We start from the raw sequence: 22,088 nt of genomic DNA on the forward strand, positions 1-22,088 counted from the left end.
TTCCAAGGGAGGTGGGAGGCGCAAGACAGAAGGGACCCCAACAGGATCCTCTGTGGGGTCAGAATGGCATGCCTGACAACAGGGATGGGGTTCAAGTTTTGGTCACATCAAAGAGAAAGAATGACTCGAAGCTCTACCTTGGGAAATTAGCTTTTTTTTAAATTAATTTTTATTTTTGGCCGTGCAGCGCAGCTTGTGGGATCTTAGTTTTCCAAACAGGGATCGAACCTGGTCCCTCTGCAGTGAAAGCGTGGAGTCTTAACCCCAGGACCGCCAGGGAAGTCCCAGCATTTTTTTTTTTTTAAAGCCACTTAATGACTGAAAAGTGCTCTGAGGTTCTGTGAAACTCATCACAATTGTACCGATTTCTCTTCTGTGATTTTTTTGTTGCTGTTGTTAATAAGTAGTTTGTGGTGACAAGCTGCGAACATTCTCAGGGTAACATAAGGAACAACTTCCTAACAGAAGACTCTTTAAAAACCAGAGCTGACGGCATGTGGCCTTGCTTTGCTCGGGACAGTGGGAAATAGCCCCCCAGGGATGGGCTCGGGGAGGTACCGTGGGCGGCAGGGCACCCAGGAGGACCAGGCCCAGGACCTCCCCCAGGTCTGGGAGAAGGTTCGCGGCTGTGACAGCCTCGTGGGAAGCACACCATGGAGCTCCCGCCGGCAGTGCGGCCCAGTGAAGCCTCACTCAGTGGTCACTGTCCTGGAGTTTCTGCGCCCACGGCCGGAGCGACTCTCAAGGCAATGTTGAGGCAGCCTCTTCAGTGCTCTGGGCCTCAGTTTCCTCCAGTGTCAAAGGTTGATACGAGTGTGTGAAGACTGACCCAGTAAGATCCTGAGATACTGTGATCCCAGGGTAGAATAAGAGAGCCTACCAAGAGAAGAGAGTCTCTAGAAAAACAGAATCGGTCGTCCTTTGGTATCTGAGGAGTGCTGGTTCCAGGACCGCTGTGGATACCAAGTGCCTAGCATGCTCAAGCCCTTTACATAAGACGGTGCAGTATTTGCGCATAACCTACACTATCTGCTTGTTTACTGTAAATCATCTCTAGATTACTTGTAATACCGAATACAATGTGAACGCTATGGAGATAGCTGACGGGTGCACAGCAAATTCAAGCTTTGCTTTTTGGAACTTTCTGGATTTTTTCCCCAAATATGTTCAATCTATGGTTGGTTGACTCCATGGATGTGCAAGCTGTGGATATAGTGGGCAGACTCTAAGTATCATGGTGCTGCTAACACCAGCAAGCTTCCCTGGTCCTAGATCACGGCCATGAGGGGTGAGGAGGAAACTGGAAAGGAGCAAATATTTACTGAATGCCCGGATTAGGCATGCGGCTAAGTGCTCTGCCACGCTCTCTTGTGTGACCTCAGCAACAGCCCAGCTCCATCACCACGGGGAGCTCGCCTCCCCCCCGCCCCCCCCCCCCCCCCCCCCGCCGCACCACGTGGCTCACCCTCTGCTGCCTCATCCCCTCTATTACATCCAGGCCAGGAAAAAAATTACCTTGTTCAAGTATCATTTTGATTATATTGGTCCCCTTTTCCACACCACAAAATGTCTCTCGAATTAGAACCCGTTTTAAGCCTTTCAACAACTGATCCCAAACGCTTACCGTTCTCGGCTGCTGGTCTATTTTGTGCTTACCACTCCAGCCAAGCAAAAATGACCTTGCAAATGAATTCCATTATGCACTCTGCTTGTTCACCTGGTTACACCAGCACAAGAGCTTTGACTGTTTCTGCTGTCGCTCTGGATAGGAAAACCTCACTTATCCGACATCTTTGGAAATAGGCCGATCCACAGAATTGATCTATATAAATTAATTTTCCCTCTTCCAGTAACTTAACCCTTTAAGAGGACTTAAATCCTTTTTGGGGAGTAAGTCATGGTATAATTAAATGAAAGAGTTTCTTTATTTTAACCATTTTCTTATGGAAACATTTCTGTAATACATTAGAGAAACTCCCAGTCTCAGTTAACAGAACATAATGAATATTGATTAATCTTTTCCTGATGGCGCAGGTCATCCTTAATGAATAACAGTGATCACAGTGTGCTGGAGCTTCAAATGTACCTGCCTCAGGGGTGTGTGCCCCCGATCCCTGCCCCCATGACGAGTTCCCCTGAAATTCACTTTCCTGCAGAAGCTCCTGCTATCAGCCTGGATTCTGGTTGAGTCGGTGCAGTGACACAGAACTCAGGAGGGTGTAACTTGCTGCCTTTCTGCACAATTTTAAGAACTTACACGCTGCTTTTTGTCAGAGCTCTGTAAATTCTTCATTGGGGAAAGAAGATCAAACTTCCATAACAAGCAATGAACCAGAGTTTTCCAAACTGCCTTACCATGTGACTTTTAAAAGGATTCCAGACACACATATCATTAAAATTTGCTTCCTTAATGTCGTGAAACTAGAAGTTCTATACAGAACTGGCACGATGGATCACTTTTCTTATGATGAGCCCTTGGAAAATCATTTTATATTGTGAATAACCATTCTATAGGTTGAATCAAAAGGGTAATACTGATCTAGAGGAAAATGGTAAAAATATACGGGGAAAAAAACCTTATTTCATCAGAATGCAATCTGTAACTCTGTGAATCCAAAGTGTCATAACCCAATGTTATGGCAGGTTCTACAGTGATCTTTCACTGAGGATGGACAGTACAACCTGGGGGAAATGCTCTTGTCCATTCATATATTAAACTGCATTCTTTCTGTGACAATGAAGGTTTTATAAAGTCTACAGCATTAGCACATGCAAGAGTCAATCAATCTTAATTCTACTCAAACATGGTGGCATTTAATTAATCAGAACCTACTAGAGCAAAATAAGTTAGGCAAGAATTGCTAAAACAGGCCACTTTCAAAAACACTACAAATCTCTTAAATGCCGTGTTTAGAAATAAGTGGCTGTAAAACCACAAAACTATTTTGCAGTTTTACAGGTTTGCTGCTAAGGAAACCATAAACAAGACGAAAAGACAACCCTCAGAATGGGAGAAAATATTTGCAAATGAAGCAACTGACAAAGGATTAATCTCCAAAATTTACAAGCAGCTCATGCAGCTCAATATCAAAAAAAACAACCCAACCCAAAAATGGGCAGAAGACCTAAATAGACATTTCTCCAAAGAAGATATACAGATTGCCAACAGACACATGAAAGGATGCTCAACATCACTAATCATTAGAGAAATGCAAATCAAAACTACAATGAGGTATCACCTCACACCGGTCAGAATGGCCATCATCAAAAAATCTACAAACAACAAATGCTGGAGAGGGTGTGGAGAAAAGGGAACCCTCTTGCACTGTTGGTGGGAATGTAAATTGATACGGCCACTATGGAGAACAGTATGGAGGTTCCTTAAAAAACTAAAAATAGAACTACCATATGATCCAGCAATCCCACTACTGGGCATATACCCTGAGAAAACCATAATTCAAAAAGAGTTGTGTACCAAAATGTTCATTGCAGCTCTATTTACAATAGCCAGGACGTGGAAGCAACCTAAGTGTCCATTGAAAGATGAATGGATAAAGAAGATGTGACACATATGTACAATGGAATATTACTCAGCCATAAAAAGAAACGAAGTTGAACTATTTGTAGTGAGTTGGATGGACCTAGAGTCTGTCATACAGAGTGAAGTCAGAAAGAGAAAAACAAATACCGTATGCTAACACATATATATGGAATCTAAAAAAAAAATGGTCATGAAGAACCTGGGGGCAAGATGGGAATAAAGACACAGACCAACTAGAGAATGGACTTGAGGATACGGGGAGGGGGAAGGGTAAGCTGGGACAAAGTGAGACAGTGGCATGGACATATATACACTACCAAATGTAAAATAGACAGCTAGTGGGAAGCAGCAGCATAGCACAGGGAGATGAGCTCGGTGCTTTGTGACCACCTAGAGGGTAGGATAGGGAGGATGGGAGGGAGGGAGACGAAAGAGGGAAGAGATACGGGGACATATGTATATGTGTAACTGATTCACTTTGTTACAAAGCAGAAACTAACACACCATTCACTGTAAAGCAATTATACCCCAATAAAGATGTTAAAAAAAAGGTCTGCTGCTTTTTTTTTTATTGGCAACTATTTCACTAGCTTACTTTTTAATGGCAAAGTTACCCATCAGAAAATCACAAGTTGAATGGCTTTGCCCATCGTATCTTTTGCCTTTTCCATTGGCTCTAGACCAAAGATGGAGGAATACGGGCTGCAAGTCTGACTTGTAGCCACTCTCATGAACACCTCACTTACTCGTAGAGAACCTGGAAAAACAGGTATGGCTTTCGCTGACTCAGAACCTCTAAAGAATTTGACTAACTGTCCTTTCTAAACCTGGACGAATTACACCGAATATTACACCAAATCGTCAAGATTCTTCTGTGCACTCTCTCCTCTTCTTTTGAGAGTAGTTCAACTTTTTTTTTTTAATGACTTATGTCAGCTGCATTCTGTTTCTCAGACTAAATTCTCCCAAGGTCCTTTCCTGCTCTAGGCTCCACGCTCCCAACAGGTGGAGCTAGGTTTTCTTTTTCTACAACTTCCTTCCCTGAGGGATCTGCTGAGTGACCACCCGATCTATATCCCCACCAATAAGTACCACAAAACTACCTAGAATTAAAGATCTCAGCCAGGCAGCAAAGCCAGGAATTAATTCTCCGACAGCCACGTAAGATGAATGGGTCCACTGGCAACGGAGCCGGTAACGCCAAATGCCAAAACCAGAAAGTCTCTGAGCAGCATGTGCAAATCAGAAGTGTAATGTGTTTACAAAGATATAAGATGTAAGTAATGAAAGAGGAAGATGGACTCTTCTGCAAATGAGAGATGGTAATTTCCAGGGATATTTCTAAGGAAATTCATAATAGCTATTTTCTACATTCAGAAATACTTTTTTGATTCCAAATAAAGAAAATATTTCAAGAGAAAATAGAGAAGTGGGGTCTTCCCTTTATAACTCAAGAAACATGAGCACGTAAGAATTAAGAACCGATGCGAGGGTGCGTGCACGCACACACACACATTAAAGGCATTCCATCTTGAGTCAGACCACGGTCCGGTGAGCTCATGTTTAGTTTTGACTTTCACTTCCCATGCACCCTGAACTCGAGGACAGGGACCCTGCATAAACGTTTGTGAAATGGATGTTTTAAAGACATGCCCTGCCTGTAAAGTGGGTGTGACGGTGCCTATTTTGTGGCTGTTAGGAGGACAAGCGAGTCAATGTGGGTAGAGCGTATGCCACAAATTAAGTGGGGTCTAAGTCGCAATTACTGCCATTAACTTCAGGCACCTTGGTTTCTTTTAGAGGAAAAAAAAGACCTTTCTATATTCCAGGTTTTCCATTTTCTTTCTCTTACCTCCAATCCCTCCCCCACCCCCAACAGGGTACTGCCATACAAAATGGACCTATTATGAGTTTGGGCCTTTCAAGTTCACACTCCATCAGAGGTTATATGACATCTGCTGGCATTATTCTGAACCTCGCCTTTGATAGCAACCCGGAGAGCTTGGATTGTCATCGTAAGACCACCAGAAAGCATCGGCAAATGACATGTTCAGAGAACAATAAAAAATGTTCATGTATCATACCCTCCTGATCGTCACTACTTTGTTCCATATACACCTCAAAGGCGGTTCCTTTAAGATTGGTCTCTACGGGAGGAAGGAAGAGAGAAATAAAGAAACATAAAAAATAAAACACAGGGACCTCCCTGGTGGCGCAGTGGTTAAGAATCTGCCTGCCAATGCAGGGGACACGGGTTCGAGCCCTGGTCCGGGAAGATCCCACATGCCGCAGAGCAACTAAGCCTGTGCGCCACAACTACTGAGCCTGCGCTCTAGAGCCTACGAGCCACAACTACTGAACCCGCGGGCCACAACTACCGAACCTGTGCGCCACAACTACTGAGCCTGAGTTCTAGAGCCTGCGTGCCACAGCTACTGAAGCCGGCGCACCTAGAGCCCGCGCTCCGCAACAAGAGAAGCCTCTGCAATGAGAAGCCCGCGCGCAGCAACAAAGAGTAGCCCCCACTCACCGCAACTAGAGAAAGCCCGCGCGCAGCAACGAAGACCCAACGCAGCCAATAAATAAATAAAATAAAATAATAATAATAAATAAATAAAAATAAAATACGAAGAATATGAGCATCTGCAACTTGCATAAAGCACCAAATTTTCTTCTATAGGAAAATTATGTTTGGTGCACTGATCCAGAGCCTGGCTCATGGTGGGGCGGGTGCCTCCCCTCTGAGGAGCCCTTGGTAGGGAAGCCACCTCTGGGCGCTCCCTCTCCTGGGCTGCTGCCTGGGTTACGAATGGATCCTGATTAAGGGCAAAGATTATCTTTCATACTTTGGGATACTTTCCCAGAGGCACAGCTGCAGCCCCTGAAACTCTGTTCTAACGGCTTGTTGCCTCATTTTTAAAGTGGCATAGAATGTGCCACTAGAGAAGAGAAATCCTCTACCTGAAACCAGCAGAAGCTCAGCGGGAATAAAGAATCTAGAAAAGTCACAGAGGGGGTCCAAAAAGGCTCTTTCTTCTGTGGCCATAGGGGGTTTATTGTTGCTGGTGCCCAAACTGGAAAAGGAATAGCAGGAGATCAATAATTGGAATGTTGCTACTATTGGTTTTCTAAACTATTTGTGGGTTATTCTTTCCCTGGAGTCATCATGCCTGTAAGCAGCTCAAAAGCTAGAGGGATTTAACACGCACTGAGAAAATGCCTACTACAGCCAAGCGCTTTACCTGTACTCGCTTCTAATGGAGCCCTGGCACAATCGAACAGGCTTTAAAAAACAAAGCTCAGAGAAGTTAGGTAACACGCCCCAAAGCCATATAGCTAGATTCAAACCCCCAGGTTTCTCTGATTCAAGTATCGTACCACACTGTCCAGGATCAGGGATAAAATTAATGAGCCTTGATTCACTCCTCAAATGTGGTAAGAATGAAAACAATATTTATACTTCCTCATTTTAAAAATATAAAACATAAACACAGGAAAAGATATTTTTGAACAGGTGTCATCAAATTCTTTTAATGGAAGATGATTCAGAATCCACTTCTTGGTAGGTGTCTTCAGGCCCATCTGATGATAGACTTCAGCGCTACAGTTTTGGGAACTCTGACTGATAAGCCAACACTAGTGGACATGGCACAGCCCAGGGACAGTGGAACACAATTAACGAGGGATTTAGGGTCCTCTAATTCAGAACCTATGGCACTATAGACCTTTGTGGTTGGCCTTTGCACTACATATTGGAAAAAGCCTTGCTAAGCAAGTTGATGGAGTAAACATAATTGCAAGGCGAATGTTTAACCTTCTAAAGAAAATAAACCTTTTTAAAGAAGTTTAACTTGATCAGTAACAAGCCACTGAAAACTAATGTGCTATTTATAAACCTATCCTTAAAAGCAAGTCACAGAAGACGGATTATACTTTCCTACCCATTAATTTGTATTATCAAACATACCCTGTTTCCAACAGAGCATTTCTCTCTAAAAACCTGGCAGCTCAGAATGCCCCACTAATGCACTCAGGTCTTCACACCAAATTCCAGCTTGGGGCAACTGCACCCCATTTAAACAAATGAGTACACCCCTGAATTCCAGCTGAAATGCCTCACCTGTCATTATCCTTCTCCTGAGAACCCCATGTTCAATCTTTCAGTAGCTTAAAAACTATTAGAAATCACTCTTCTTGGAGAATTCCACAGGAAAAGCCCTGCTCCTTCAGGATACACACAAGGTGTCCATGTGCTCTGATGGGGATACGGTAAAAATCAGGTTCGCTAAATCAAGCAGACGTCACCAAGGAGGGAAAAAGGAGGTCACTGGAGTCTTAGAGGCACTCATAGCAGGACGGAAATGTGGGTTCCGCAATACAATGCCTGATTATAGAGGGCACCTGTCTGTTTTAGAGCATGACCAACAGTCTCTTTCGAAAAAGACCCAGACCTAAGCTTGTGCAGAGTGAAGCTGGGACTGCTTGCGGAGGGGTGAGAAGACTAGAAGAATGACAAAGGTATGCAGAAACTGTCTCAGAATCAAAGGGCACAAAGCACAGGAATAATTAAGAGAGCACACAGACAAGACTGAGGGAAACCCAGGGTGGACAGGGGGGACCAGGCAGGTCACCTGGGACACAGACAGCAGGCTTGCAAATTTAAAAAGTGAGGTCCTGAGACCTTTGAGATCGGTGATGATTCTTACACCACAACATCTTACACACCCAGAGGTCTTTATCTGGTGTCATGCACTAGAAAAGCACTGTTGGAAAAACAGGAGTGCCAAGTCTTGGCCTCAGGGGTATGGCCTACATTCCATATGGATTTAGAATGCAAGGGAGGAGAACAGCACAGTTCCCAGGATGGCTTTCCACAAAGTTGACTAAATACATCCCAACCCACACACCCAGCCCCTTGTGAAAAGGGAAAGCAGCCCTTTACTATAGTTCTCAATTCAATGCCAAGTTCCTTCTCCAGTGCTCACCCGGAGTGTCCAGCAGAGGGAGTCTCAAAAGAGGTACTTAATAAAGAGAAAATTGTTTCATTTTAACACTCCACAGACAGTGGAAGCATTGACTGTAGCCCCCTCCCAGAGACACAGACAAACAATGAACGCCCGACTGGGTCCTCCTAGCGGGTTCACAGAGCCACCGGCTCGCTCTTTTCTGCGTGGTGGAGTGATCAGAAATTTCGTTTTGTTTTGCTGAATGGTTAAATGGACCTTGTGTTCTTCAGAATCAAAGAGGAAAGCCCCTGGAATAACATCTCTCTGTTGCCTTCTAAACAGGCCCCTTTGTTTCTAAGAGAGTCTGGAAAAAAAATATTTACAGTCCATAGGTTATTTACAGCCTCGTTATCCAGGACCTGACTGGTAACTTTATTCCACCCAGAAACCTAATTCATTTGGAGCCCTGGAACTAATAACAGATTTTCTTTTCAGATAAGTTTTTTTTTAATCTGCCTTTATAACAGAGATAAAACTATTAATGCGTTCCCTGTCTCACTCGCCAGGACAGCTCTCCGGATTTACAGAGGATTAAAATCTCCTCGCCCCTCCTCTCTGTTCCCCCACAAACCCCTGCCCCTCTCATTTGCTATTTCATCCACAGAATATCTGAACAAAACCGAAAGAAAGCCGGATGGACTGACGCTAAAAGTATGTAAAGGCTGCTACTTCAGTGATTGCACGAGAAAACATTTTCACGATGAAAATGACTGAAAAAAATCAGGCACCCTTTGGTTCAAAATTCCTCCTACTACAAGCACACAAAAAACACACCGAAGTGTAAAAACTTAGTTGATTTCAGTTTGATTTCTGCCTGGAAGCTGACAGAACTGACTGAAGAGAAACGAAAGAGAGAGGGAGTGCAGGGGAAAACGTAGCGCTCGTGCCCTTCCGTTCCTTTCTTTCTTCCTAAAGACAGATCAGAAAAAGGACCCGACGCCAGGTGAAGGTGCACGACGCAGGTTTACCCAGACCGATCGAGACGAACAGACGTCTTGGCTGCCTCCCCGACTTGAAAACCTAAACTACATTTTCCCCTTACACACGCTAATGCGGGGAGATTTTAGCCTACTGCATTGTTCTGCCTGGGTCTGAAATGGACTTTTCCTCCCGACCCCCTCTCATCACCTAGCCCCGTACATTCCGACCCGACAGCCCCCCAAAATCAGAGGCTCGCGAAGAATAAAGGAGCGTGGGGTGGGAGTGGAGGGAAATGGGAAGGGAGCTGCGAGGACAGAGAGTGGAAAGCACATCCTCTTAAAGGTAATTTTCTTTGGGGGAGGGGGGAGGAGGAAAGCTACACCGTATCACCTTTATTTATTCCAAATAAATAAAGAGCACCGTCATGGGTCTGTCTTTTCCCCGGCGCCCCCTCCTAATTTCTTTTCTTCGGCCAGGAGCCCACCCTCGCACCCACCAACACCCGCCCCCCCCCCCCCACCGCCTCTTTCTCCACCCTGGAAATAAGATCTGTTCGATTCCGGATCCCGGCCGTTCGCTGGGCGAGGGTGGGGGCGGCGTGGAGGGGGCGGGCAGCCGGTTCGAGCCCCGGGGGTGGGGCGCGGAGGCCGGGCGCCCGGGGGCTGCGGGCCCGGGGGCTGCCCGGCGAGGGGCGGCGGGCAGAACAAAGCTGCGGGGGCCGCGGCGGCTAGGCGGCGCGGGGCGAGCGGGGTCGGCGGGCCGGCGCCGCTTACCTTCGTACACGGGGGCCATCGGGGCCGGGGTGTCCGCGATTCATGGCAACGGAGAAGGGAACGCGGCGCGCGAGCTCGGCCCCCCCAGCCTCAGTCGGAATCTGCCATCTTGAGCCTGTGTCTCCGCTCTCCGCGCAGCCGGGGCCGCCAGCGCCCGCATCACCGCCTCACTTGGCCGGCGCCGGGGGAGGGGGCCGGGCGCCGCCGCCGCCGCCGCCGCCGCCGCCGCCGCGGCCCGGGCCCTGCGCGGGGCTCCGGGGCAGCCGGGCGGACGGGCGCAGCGGCCGAGGCCGAGGGCCGAGCGGCCGCGGCCCCCGAGCGGGTCCGCGGTGGGGCGGGAGCCGGGGCGGGCAGCGCGCGGCCAGTCCCCGGCCGGGGCTCAGCTCAGCATGGCTGTGTGTGGGGGCTTCGGCAAAAGTTGCACGGGAGGCGGAGGAGGGGCGGGAGGAGCCGGGGGAGGGGCGGGGGACGGGGGCGGGAGCGGCGGCCGAGCGCGAGCGAGCGAGCGAGCGAGCCCGGAGAGCGGATTCCGCGCGCAATCGAGCGCCGATGGCACGGATGCGAGGCGGGGAAGGCCGAGCCTAGGGCAGGAGCGGGCGAGGCCAGGGAGGCTCGGCGAGGCCAGGGAGGCTCGGCGCGGTCCGGTGTGCACACGCTTCAGCTCTGATTGGCAAAGGGGAGCCGGTCCGCAGGGGTAGCAGCCAGAACTTTGTGTGTGCGCGCGAGCTGGGCGGGAGGGGGAACAGACCAGAAGGGGAGCCCCGGCCGGCAGCGGCTCGCCCTTCTCGCACCTGGTTGGCGCTCCCTGATATCGGTGTGCGATGAATGAATGGAGGAGTGGGCGCACGCCGTCCTCGCGGGGAGGATGAGTAAGCGGAGGAGCTTTTGAAATCCAAATGAGGTCAGAGATGCAGAAGCCATTCCGAGCACGCTTAAGAAATGCAGCCCCCGGGTGGTCGCTGGATTCCTGCGGGAATCAGGTTTCCGCCCGGTCCTCACGCCTACGGTGTCCTGAGGGCACCCCCGCAACCTCCATAACCTGGACGGGTGGTTCCCTCCACCTGCCTCAACGCTCTCTCCGAACAGGGCTTCAACTAAACACGCTCCAGACCCTCCCCAGCCCGAAGCCTCGCCAGTTCACTGCTGCAGCTTCTTCTTGGATTCTGTGATGGGATGCCCTGCCGTCGCCCCCAACTTAAGAAGACTGGGGCCTCCTCTTAGTGACACATAGATTGATCATAAAAGATATTCAGTGGATGGCAAGCAGCTTTTTTAAAAAATGAAGTGTACTAGAATAGAAAAGATTAGACCCATTGCCCTTAGTAAGAGTACCCGTTTATTTCATAAACCTTTTGTTTCAGTTACATATACTGAACAACTGTGCTGGACCAGGATACAAGTTGTATTTCCTGCTGTGGGTCATAGGTCAAAAGTTTGAAATCTGTATTTGGGGAATATAAAATAATGAACAAACCCATTATTTTCCCACTACCTCTTATCCTTTCCAACCTCCATACCCTGTCACCACCACCCCCCCCAAAAAAAACCCAAAGACAAGCCCTTTCACACACTTACCTAGTTTTGTTAGTAGCACATCATTCCCCCTTTGTCTCAGGATGGCCTTTGACCCTGCTGTCTTCCTTGCCCCTATATTCAGTGCTACACTTTACACGGCTTCTCTTAGCCTAATGTCACTCACATTTGCAGAATCCTAGATTACCATTGCTAAAGGGGGTCTCAGAGATCATGTGGGCCAGCCACGCCCTTTTAGAATTGAAAAGATGAGGCCCAGGGAAATGAAGTATATTGCCCAGTGTTAACACAGTATTAAATCTTAGAGTTCAGTATGGAGATTCCTTAATAAACTAAAAATAGAACTACCATATGATCCAGCAATCCCACTCCTGGGCATATATCTGGAGAAAGCCATAGTCCAAAAAGATATATGCACCCCAGTGTTCATTGCAGCGCTATTTACGATAGCCAAGACACAGAAGCAACCTAAATGTCCATTGACAGAGGAATGGATAAAGAAGATGCGGTACGTATATACAATGGAATATTACTCAGCCGTAAAAAGGAACGAAATTGGGTCATTTGTAGAGATGTGGATGGACTTAGAGACTGTCATACAGAGTGAAGTAAGAAAGAGGAAAAACAAATATCGTATATTAATGCATATATGTGGAATCTGAAAAAATTGGTGTAGACAATCTTATTTACAAAGCAGAAATAGAGACACAGACATAGAGAACAAACATATGGATACCAAGGGGGAAAGGGTGGGGTGGGATGAATTGGGAGATTGGGATTGACATATATACACTATTGATACTATGTATAAAATAGAAAACGAATGAGAACCTACTGTATAGCACAGTAGGAACTCTACTCAATGCTCTGCGGTGACCTAAATGGGAAGGAAATGAAAAACGAGGAGATGTATGTATACATATAGCTGATTCACTTTGCCGTACAGTAGAAACTAACACAACATTGTAAAGCAACTATACTCCAATAAAAATTTTTTTTTAAAAGGGAGAAAACAAAAATCAATCAATCAGTCAATCTTAGGGTTAAGCTCTTGGCTCCCACTCTGGTGTTCTTTGCTTCGTACCATTCATTCATTCCCTTTTTTCTATCCCCCTGCCATCCTTTACTGGTCCTCAGCCCAGTTCACCCTGAGCACTTCTACCTTCAAAACATACAGTTTTGACTATGCCAGGCTCCTGCTAACAACCTTCAAGGAGTCAACCTGTGCACATAGGGCTGAGTTTCCTAGCTCCTTGGCTCTGAATCAAGGCAGGCAGGCTCCGACTTACCTTTCTAAGCACATGAGTTCAGCAAGTCCCTGCCTCTCCAGCCAGACTGGTTTACTCGTGGTCCTCTCCCAACCTTGCCCAGCTGTGCCTTTGTGCCTTTGTCCAAGCTGCTGCTTTCCCACCGAGGATGCCTTCTCCATCTTCTCTCTTTAACCAGATTCCACCTGTGCCTGACTCATTTCCTCCACAAAATGGCCTGAGGCAGCATGAGATTAAGACAGACCTGATTCTGATCCCAGCTCTTCCACTTAGTAGCTGTGTGAACTTGATCAAATTATTTAACCTCTCTGATCTTCAGTTTCTGCATCTTGATTATAATGAGAATAGTAATAATAATAATATTCTTCCCTTGTACCTATAAGTCTCTATCATGACCTTTACCATACAGGTATAATCTCTCGTCCCCTTTCCAGCACTATCTAATAGAATTTTATGCAGTGCTGGGAATGTAACCATTTGTGGCTCTGGAGTGCATTAAATGTGGCTGGTATGACTGAGGAACTGAATTTTTCATTTTAATTGATTTTAATAGCCAACATATGGCTAGTGGCTACCTTATTGGATAATGCATCTCTAAAATGTTAAGCTCAGTGGGGGCAGAGACCATCTTGGTTGATGTTGTACCTCCAGCAATGAGCACACTGCCTGACACATGGTAGGTACTGCAAAAATATTTGTTTGATGAATAATAGCTATCATTTATAGCATGCTCCCTTGTGTCAAGCACAACACCAAGAACTCGGTGTAACTTATTTCGTACAGTCCCAATCTAACTGATTTTTTATCTTCTCTTTCTCCTGCCCGTCACACACACTCTGTTGGGCTCGGCATACTCCAGTCTAGATGGCTGACTCTCCTTTTCTGTATTGGCACCCTGTCCCCACAACTGGGTTGGCAGCATCTTGGGGCAAGGTCCATGGCATACTTGTTTGGATGTCCCTCGGCTCAGGTCTTGCACTGATTCATGTGTAGTAGCTGTCTCTAACTTCGTCCCCGCTGCTGTGTAGCCATGAGTGACTCTAGGCAGTCTCACTCTCTGGAATACCTCCTCTGTCCTCCCAAAATTCATATGTTGAAACCCTAACTGCTGGTACCTCAGAATGTGACTGTATTTGGAGATGGGGCTCTTTAAAGAGGTAATTAAGTTAAAAGGAGGTCATTCGGGTGGGCGTTAATCCAATATAGCTGGGGTCCTTATAAAAAGAGAATTAAGACAGAGACACCAGAGGAAAGACCACATGAAGACACAGGGAGAAGGAGGCCCCCTGCAAGCCAAGCAAAGAGGACTTAGAAGAAACCAACCCTGTCTACGCTTGGATCTCAGAGACTCCAGCACTGTGACAAAATTAATTTTGGTTGTAAAGCCACACGGTTTGTGGTACGGCAGCCCAAGCAAACTAATATATCCCACTAGAAGGCAAATTAAAATGAAGAAAGATCATTTGTGTCAACTGAAAACATCTTGAGGGCTTCCCTGGTGGCGCAGTGGTTGAGAGTCCGCCTGCCGATGCGGGGGACACGGGTTCGTGCCCCGGTCCGGGAAGATCCCACATGCCGCGGAGCGGCTGGGCCCGTGAGCCATGGCCGCTGAGCCTGCGCCTCCGGAGCCTGTGCTCCGCAACGGGAGAGGCCACAACAGTGAGAGGCCCGCGTACCGCAAGAACCGTCTTGGGTGTGGAAATGGAGTCCCATGAAAGAAGAGGAAGATGGAACCCAACAGACAAGCCCCGCCCACCTGCTCTTCAGATCACCGTGCCCAAAGCCGACCCATGTGATGCACAACTTCAGTAGAAAACGTTCAGCTGAGCTAGCACACTTGGCATCGTATAGATGGGAAATGTTATTTAAATGAATTTAGATACGTTTTCATGATTTGACAGATTGAATCTGCTTGCCTGTCTCCCTTCCCTCCAGTGACAGCAGTCAGGTGAGAGGGGGATATAAACCCAACAGCGAAACTCCACTGAGGGAGAGCGGGAGAGCAGGAAGGGAGAGAATCTGAGACGGAGTCCCGGGGGGCACCAGTATTTGAAAGATGGGAAGAGGGAAAAGAACAGGAGAGAGCAGGGAAGGAGGAGGAAAACCTGCACGGATGGTCCCTTGACATCCTAGGGCAGAGACCATTGCAAAGGGAGGTGAGGTCAGCAGGGCTGCGTGCTAATCAGGGGTCACACAAGACGCGTGTGGGGTGCATCCAAAGGACTGAGCAACAAGAGTTACATTAGTGCCTTTAGTGAGACTAATTATGGGGCACATGTAGGGTTCTTAAATTCAGCCTCCAAAGAATGCGTAGTGTTTGACAGGGGGAGATGGGAGGAAGGGAGGAGGGTCAGGGAGGCGCCAGAAGAGGGCACTAGAGAGCATTCCAGACCCAGAGCACGACCAAAGTCCCGGGGTGAGACATGAGATGGGCCCAGGAGCTAGCCCATTTGGCTTAGAGATAGTATGCATTGTATTTTATTTGTTTAATAAACACATTAGCACCTAGACAGTGTTCTAAGATGTTTACAAATATTAGCTCACTTAACAAATCCAGTATTTTACACTACATAGAACTCTAGGTTGCCGATAGACCATTTAACTTCGGTATGCTACGAGAAACATAATAAAGGCAAGAGAACTGGAAAGGATTTAGTAACCACCTACAGCAGTTACCTCTTCTAAATCTGCTTTCTACCAAATGGCATGAGTAATATCTTTCTCAGGGATCAGTAGAGTAAACATGGGGGAGCTTGGACCTCGTTTCAAGTTCATTTTGCTCACAGGACAAGTGACAAAGGGTCTTTTCTTCATTTATGCCTGCAGTTGTGAAAATGCACACCATTTTGTTATCCTCAACACCATATTGTTATCCTCAAAGGATATTGTTATCCTCAAGGCCACAAGATGGAGAGATTTTTCTCTGTGATGTACACATTCAGGTGTGCATGTCTTGTTCTCACTCTCAGGGTGCTCACCGTCTGCAGCCCCTGCAGGTTGCACCTCATTCAGACTTGGTGTGTGTTGCCCTCATTTGCCTTCCTGGGCCTTATTTCTGGGTCGGAGGCTGTGGCTTTGTCTTTGAGGATGTGGCCAGCGGGAGGCAGTTCACTTTTCAGGATTCATCTTTCCAGATCTCACCTCTTTTTTGGCGTTTTGCTCTTTGTGTGTTTTCCTCTCTCTCTCTCTCTCTTTTTTTTTTTTTTGCAGTACGTGGGCCTCTCACTGTTGTGGCCTCTCCCGTTGTGGAGCACAGGCTCCAGACGCGCAGGCTCAGCGGCCATGGCTCACGGGCCCAGCCGCTCCGCGGCATGTGGGATCTTCCCGGACTGGGGCACGAACCTGTGTCCCCTGCATCGGCAGGCGGACTCTCAACCACTGCGCCACCAGGGAAGCCCTCCTCTCTCTTTGACAATGTATCTGTCTCATCTTCTTGTCCTCTGTATCTTTCTACCTCTTCCACACATTATTTCTTCTCTCTCTCCTTTCCCCTTTATTATGATTCTGTTTCTTAACAAGTCACAATGCAGGCCTATATTTGTTTTACTTATTCTTAAGAAATTACTTCCTATTTCTGCTTTAAACCTTCGATCGTCTGAAATGATACATTTTGCGTGGAACTGGTGTTTAATAACTACAGGACTCCTTAAACAAAAGCTTCAGGGGCAGGGCATTATACCACAGAGGATGTGAAAGGCTGGACACTGCATTCAAATCAGGAAAAACAGGAGCTATGGCTTTAAGGGCAAAGGGTAGAGTGAGGCTTGGCAGGGTGAAGGCAATCTGTTTGTGGAAATGGCAGCCTTGGAGGAATTACACCAGCAAAATCAGGGGAATAGGGAAACCATTCATTTTCTGCTTCTGCTCCTAGAAGAAAAACGATCAGACACCTGAACGGGGATACGGGAAAGGTAAAGAGAGGCAGGAATGACATTCGGCAGAAAAGAGTTATAGAAAAAAACCAACTCACAAAAAACCCCAAACCACAATCAGCCCGTGAATGTAAAACAAGCTGTGATGAAGACACACAGAAGATAGGGTGATTTTGTTGGAGGTTTCAGGAATGGCAGATTAGGGTGGATCTGCAGGAGAAAAAGAAGCAATCCAGCCCTGCAGGGAAATTTCTGTGATGAGGGAAGATGGGTAATAGCTTGGTTTGCCTGACATGCGGTCCAGGCTGAACTTGGATAAACTAGGCAGACATGGCACAGAGAGAAGCCTCTAGCTCAAGAGTGGATGCAGAAAGGAGGGCAGACACAGGAAGAGCTCTTTGAAAAGCCCAAGGGTCCGGTTAAGCCAAGTTAAACCTAGCTCAGTGATTAATCAGTGGGATTGAGCATTTCTGTGCTGTGCACAGTTTGTATCGTAAAGTCTCCTCCCCCGGCATGAAAGAGCCTGCCCCTATGTGGCAACCCCCAGAGGGAGATTGACTGGAATGGCAGAGGGCTGTCAGGGCTGGCTCTTTGCTCTGATGTTGCCGTGAGCTCTTCGATGCCAAATCCAGTGCCCTTTTCCAGCTCCTCCCCTGGTTGATCTCTAGAAACACATTAGTTAGATGCTGTTAATCCCTTCATTGTTCTTGAATCAATCCCCTCCCTTTTCATAAAAATGCACTTATAAAATTTCCCTTCAATTCTCCTGGTCATTCCTTCTCTCTCCCTTTCTTCCTTCCTTTCTTTCTTTCTTCCTTCATTTCTCTCTCTCTCTCTCTCTCCCTTTCACTCTCTCTCCCTTTCTCTTCCTGTCTTCCTTCCTTCCTTTCTTTTTCTTTCTTTCTTTCTTTCTTTCTTTCTTTCTTTCTTTCTTTCTTTCTTTCTTTCTTTCCTCCCTTCCTCCCTCCCTCCCTTTCTTTCTTTCTTTCCTTTTTCTTTCTTTCTTTCCCTTTCTTTCTTTTCACCAAGAAATTCCATTCATCAAATGTTCAGTGATTGCTTACTCTGTGTTAGAGTCTATAGCAGGAGCTGGGAGTAAAAAGGGAATAAGCCACAGAACCCCTTTTCAAGGAGCTCCAGTTCAAAACTACCAGGTAAAGTGTACAATACAGTATGGTGAGTACAACAATTAAAAGATGCACATGGTCAAAAGCTGGCACAGAGAGACAAATGGCAAGGAGTGTGTTTATAGGACGGGGGTAGATGGGCGTCTGTGCCCAGCAGCATGAATTCTGGCTTGGGGACGGTATGTAGAAAGGCATGTGTGTCCAGGATCCGTAAGAAGTCTGAATACTGCTAAACACAAAGAGCAGTGGTCAGGGAGGGATGCCAAGTCAACGAATTTGGGTACATAGTCTATAAGTGCCAGGTGTGGGGAGAAAATGAGTTCAATTTTGAACTGTTGAGTTTAAGGTTCCTATGAGATATTCAGATAGGAATGCTCAGTTGCCATGTGGGTGTAGGGGGCTGGGGGCTAAAAAAATTTTTGAGTCATCAGTATATCATGGGTGGCTAATCCCATGGGAGCAGGGAGATCACACAGGGAGAGGTTATATATACATGGTGGTGTTTCTCAAAGTGTGGTCCTTGGGTCACCCGCATCAAAACCACACAGGGGCTTTCTAAAGATGCAGATTCCTCGGGGGGAATCCCAAACCTACTGACTCAGGAATCTCTGAGGGTAGTGCCTGGAAATCTGCATTTTAAATTCACCCCCGAGAGAATACAGTTATAACAGGGAAGTTCAACAGCCACTGGTCTGGGGCAGCCACTGGTATGAGAAGCTAAGAGTTTAAAGGATGGAACTCAGAAGGGGAAGACCTAATCCTTCAAGAGGCTGTGTGATTTTCTCTAGGATTAGGTGCTACCCCAGAGTCCTGACATCTTGGAGATGAACTGACTTGGAACCACTAATTTCCAAGCATCTTGTTAAGTGAGAGGAGTGAGGTCTTTTTTTTTTTTTTTTTTTTGCGGTACGTGGGCCTCTCACTGTTGTGGCCTCTCCTGCTGTGGAGCACAGGCTCCGGACATGCAGGCTAAGTGGCCATGGCCCAGCCGCTCCGCGGCATGTGGGATCTTCCCGGACCGGGGCACGAACCCGTGTCCCCTGCATCGGCAGGCGGACTCTCAACCACTGCGCCACCAGGGAAGCTCTAGTTTTTTTTTTTGTTTAAAAAAAAAAAAAAGGTTCTTTTGTCATAGAATTCTGAGGACTTTCACTGTACACATGAGATAAATTTGAATTTTTAAAGAATTTCTTTTGAAATATGGCAGTGTCTTCTGTTTGCTGTGGGTGATACACTTAATCAACATTCAGAAACTGCTGATTTGCTTATCTTTTCTTGAGGAGACATATACTGCCTGGCTGATTTGAGCTAGCTTGTCTGGTTGAGTTGGATGTTTCAATAGAAGGCAGAACAAAAACGAAAAGTAAGATTTCTTTTTAATAGTCTTAAATTTCCTTGTGTTCTTTCAACACTGTTTTGCTGATTCTAACTCCTGAACGTTAAATTCTGTGTTAAATAACCACTGAGAGGGGAAGGTGGTGAGCAGCAGGGAGGGGTCAGAGTTCTTTCTTCAGGAAAATAGGCTGGTGAATAAAAAGAATACATCACTGGGCACCTGAGTCTGAACTTTGGGCAAAGCCAGGCCATGCCTGGAGAGCATGTGCTAGAAACGGGCTCAACAGGGCATTAGGTATGAGACCAACCCTGCCCACCTTGTCCCCCAACCCCCGCTGTCCTTCACTGAACCGCATTTCCCTTACCCAGTGTTCTCAAACTTTTTTTTTTTTTTTTTTTTTTTTGCAGTACGCGGGCCTCTCACTGTTGCGGCCTCTCCCGTTGCGGAGCACAGGCTCCAGCGGCCATGGCTCACGGGCCCAGCCGCTCCGCTGCATGTGGGATCTTCCCGGACTGGGGCACGAACCCGTGTCCCCTGCATCGGCAGGCGGACTCTCAACCCCTGCGCCACCAGGGAAGCCCCTTAAACTATTTTGTTCCATGAACTCCCTGGAAGTCTGGTGGAGCCTAGGTACCCCTTCTTAGAGAAATGCTTTTAGATGTATTAAAAAAATACATAAAGTTACCAAAGAATCTAATTACATTGAGATACAATTATTAAATATATGTTTCTTTATTGATACATTAAATAACAAGACCTAACTGAAGGCGCAATAGTTACAAAGTAGTGATGAATATGAAAAATAGTTCAAGTTACCCATAACAACTGTCAATATGATATAAAAATACCTGTGGCTTCCATTGGTGACAAAATCACAGGTACTGCAATTACTCCTGTGGTTGGCTGCCTACAGTCAGATTTGAAGATTTAAGGTTCATGAAAATAAAGAAGTTACTTTTTTTCCCCATCTAAGTTCACAGATCCTCTGAATTGTATCCATGAACCCCTTGTGGGTATGGAACTCCAAGATAAGAATCCCTGCCCTTATCCTATTCTGCTATCTTTCTGCAGAGTATTTTTATTACTTTCTACATATATTATTTACTTATTTTTAAGTTCATTTTTTACTGTCTGATTCTCCTAATTAAAATGTAAACTCCAGGGCTTCCCTGGTGGCGCAGTGGTTGAGAGTCCACCTGCCGATGCAGGGGACACAGGTTCGTGCCCCGGTCTGGGAAGATCCCACATGCGGTGGAGCGGCTGGGCCCGTGCGCCATGGCCGCTGAACCTGCGCGTCGGAGCCTGTGCTCCGCAATGGTAGAGGCCACAACAGTGAGAGGCCCGCGTACCGCAAAAAAAAAAAAAAAAAAAAAAAAAGAGACATTCCAGAGCTGGAATCTATAGGCCTTAATGACTAGTCGTATGGGGAGGAAGGGGGAGTGTTATGGGTTAAATTGTGTCCCCCACCAAAAAAAAAAGACATATGGAAGTCCTAACCATCAATACCTCAGAATGTGAGCTTATTTGGAAATTGGGCCATTGCAGATGTAATTAGTTCAATTAAGATAAGGTCATAGTGCAGTAGTGTGGGCTCTACTCCAATATAACTAGTGTCCTTAGAAGAAGATGGCCGTGTGAAGGTAGAGACACAGGGAGAAGGCCATGTGGAGACAGCGAATTGGAGGGGTACATCCATGAGCGAAGGAATGCCGAAGATTGCCAGAGAACCACCGGAAGCTAGGAAAAGTCAAGGAAGTATCCCCTCCAGGTTTCAGAGGGAACATGGCCTGTAGACACCTTGATGTCAGACCTCTTGCTTCTAGAACTATGAGGCAATACATTTCTGGTGTTTAAGCCACGGAGTCTGTGGTAGTTTGTTACAGCAGCTAAAGGAGACTCGTACAGGAGGCAGTTAAGCCACACCAGAGCGGGGAACATGCAGCCTACTCTGAACTTTTATTATTACAACCATTACAGAGAAAGAGGAGCTGGAAAATATGAACATAAATTAAAAGGAAAACCCCAAAATGCTTCACATCAATTCAGAAATGCCTGAAGCCCCACAGCTGCTGCTGGAACTCGGTCTCCTCAGGCCCCGGACTTGCCTGGTGGTTTAGATGAGGTGATGCACGTAAAATTGTTTTGTACACATAAAGTGCTCTGGGGGTGTGAAAGCTTTGTCTTCACTTTAATTAAATAAAAACACAAGGTCATGTGTTGGAGTTGTCCCCACAAATAGTTCCCACCCACAGGCCTGGTGACATAATTTGTGGAGCCCAGGGCAAGTTGAAAATGTGAGCCCCTGGTTCAGAAATTATTGCGAATTTCAGGACAGTGTCAGCAGAGCATCAAGCCAAGCACATGGTCCTGTGCACCTGCCCTTGGAAAAGGGGCAGCCAGACCTATTGGGGGGGGGGGGCGCGCCTTAGAATGCTGAGCTGTGCCCAGAGCACCGTAGGATTGGACTGGAGAGAAGAGGAGAAGTGGGGAGAAAAGGCTCAGGGTTGAGAATGGAGGGATGAACGTAGTGCATCGAATGGAGAGTGCCCTGCCCAACAGGGGACAGAGGTTAGGCAAGACTGAATACAGCACACATGTAGACAGTTAGATTGGACCTGCACTGAGGATAGCCTTTAGTGCCAAGCAGAGATGTTCGACTCTATTTCTATAAGCAATGGAGAAGCACTGAATATTTTCCAGCAGGAGTCCAA

General features: G+C 46.8%; 1 protein-coding gene across 12 annotated transcripts in view; it reads right to left on the minus strand.

Annotated features, from left to right (window-relative positions):
- HIPK2 (homeodomain interacting protein kinase 2) overlaps nt 1–10,667 on the minus strand; it is a 207,957-nt gene extending 197,290 nt beyond the window's left edge. For 6 of the 12 annotated variants that reach the window (XR_012334112.1, XR_012334109.1, XR_012334113.1 and 3 more), the window contains exon 1: nt 10,242–10,666. Coding sequence is in view for 3 of the 12 variants with exons in the window: in XM_033863350.2 (XP_033719241.1) it covers nt 10,242–10,260 (19 nt within the window). In the remaining 9 variants the exon portion in view is untranslated. Of the gene's footprint in view, nt 1–10,241 lie in introns of all 12 variants that reach the window. The other 6 variants (XR_012334115.1, XR_012334114.1, XR_012334108.1 and 3 more) reach the window with 3 other exon arrangements.
- Between the last annotated feature and the right edge of the window lie 11,421 nt (nt 10,668–22,088).

Source organism: Tursiops truncatus, chromosome 9 (genome assembly GCF_011762595.2).
Source record: "Tursiops truncatus isolate mTurTru1 chromosome 9, mTurTru1.mat.Y, whole genome shotgun sequence".
Taxonomy (NCBI): domain Eukaryota; kingdom Metazoa; phylum Chordata; class Mammalia; order Artiodactyla; family Delphinidae; genus Tursiops; species Tursiops truncatus.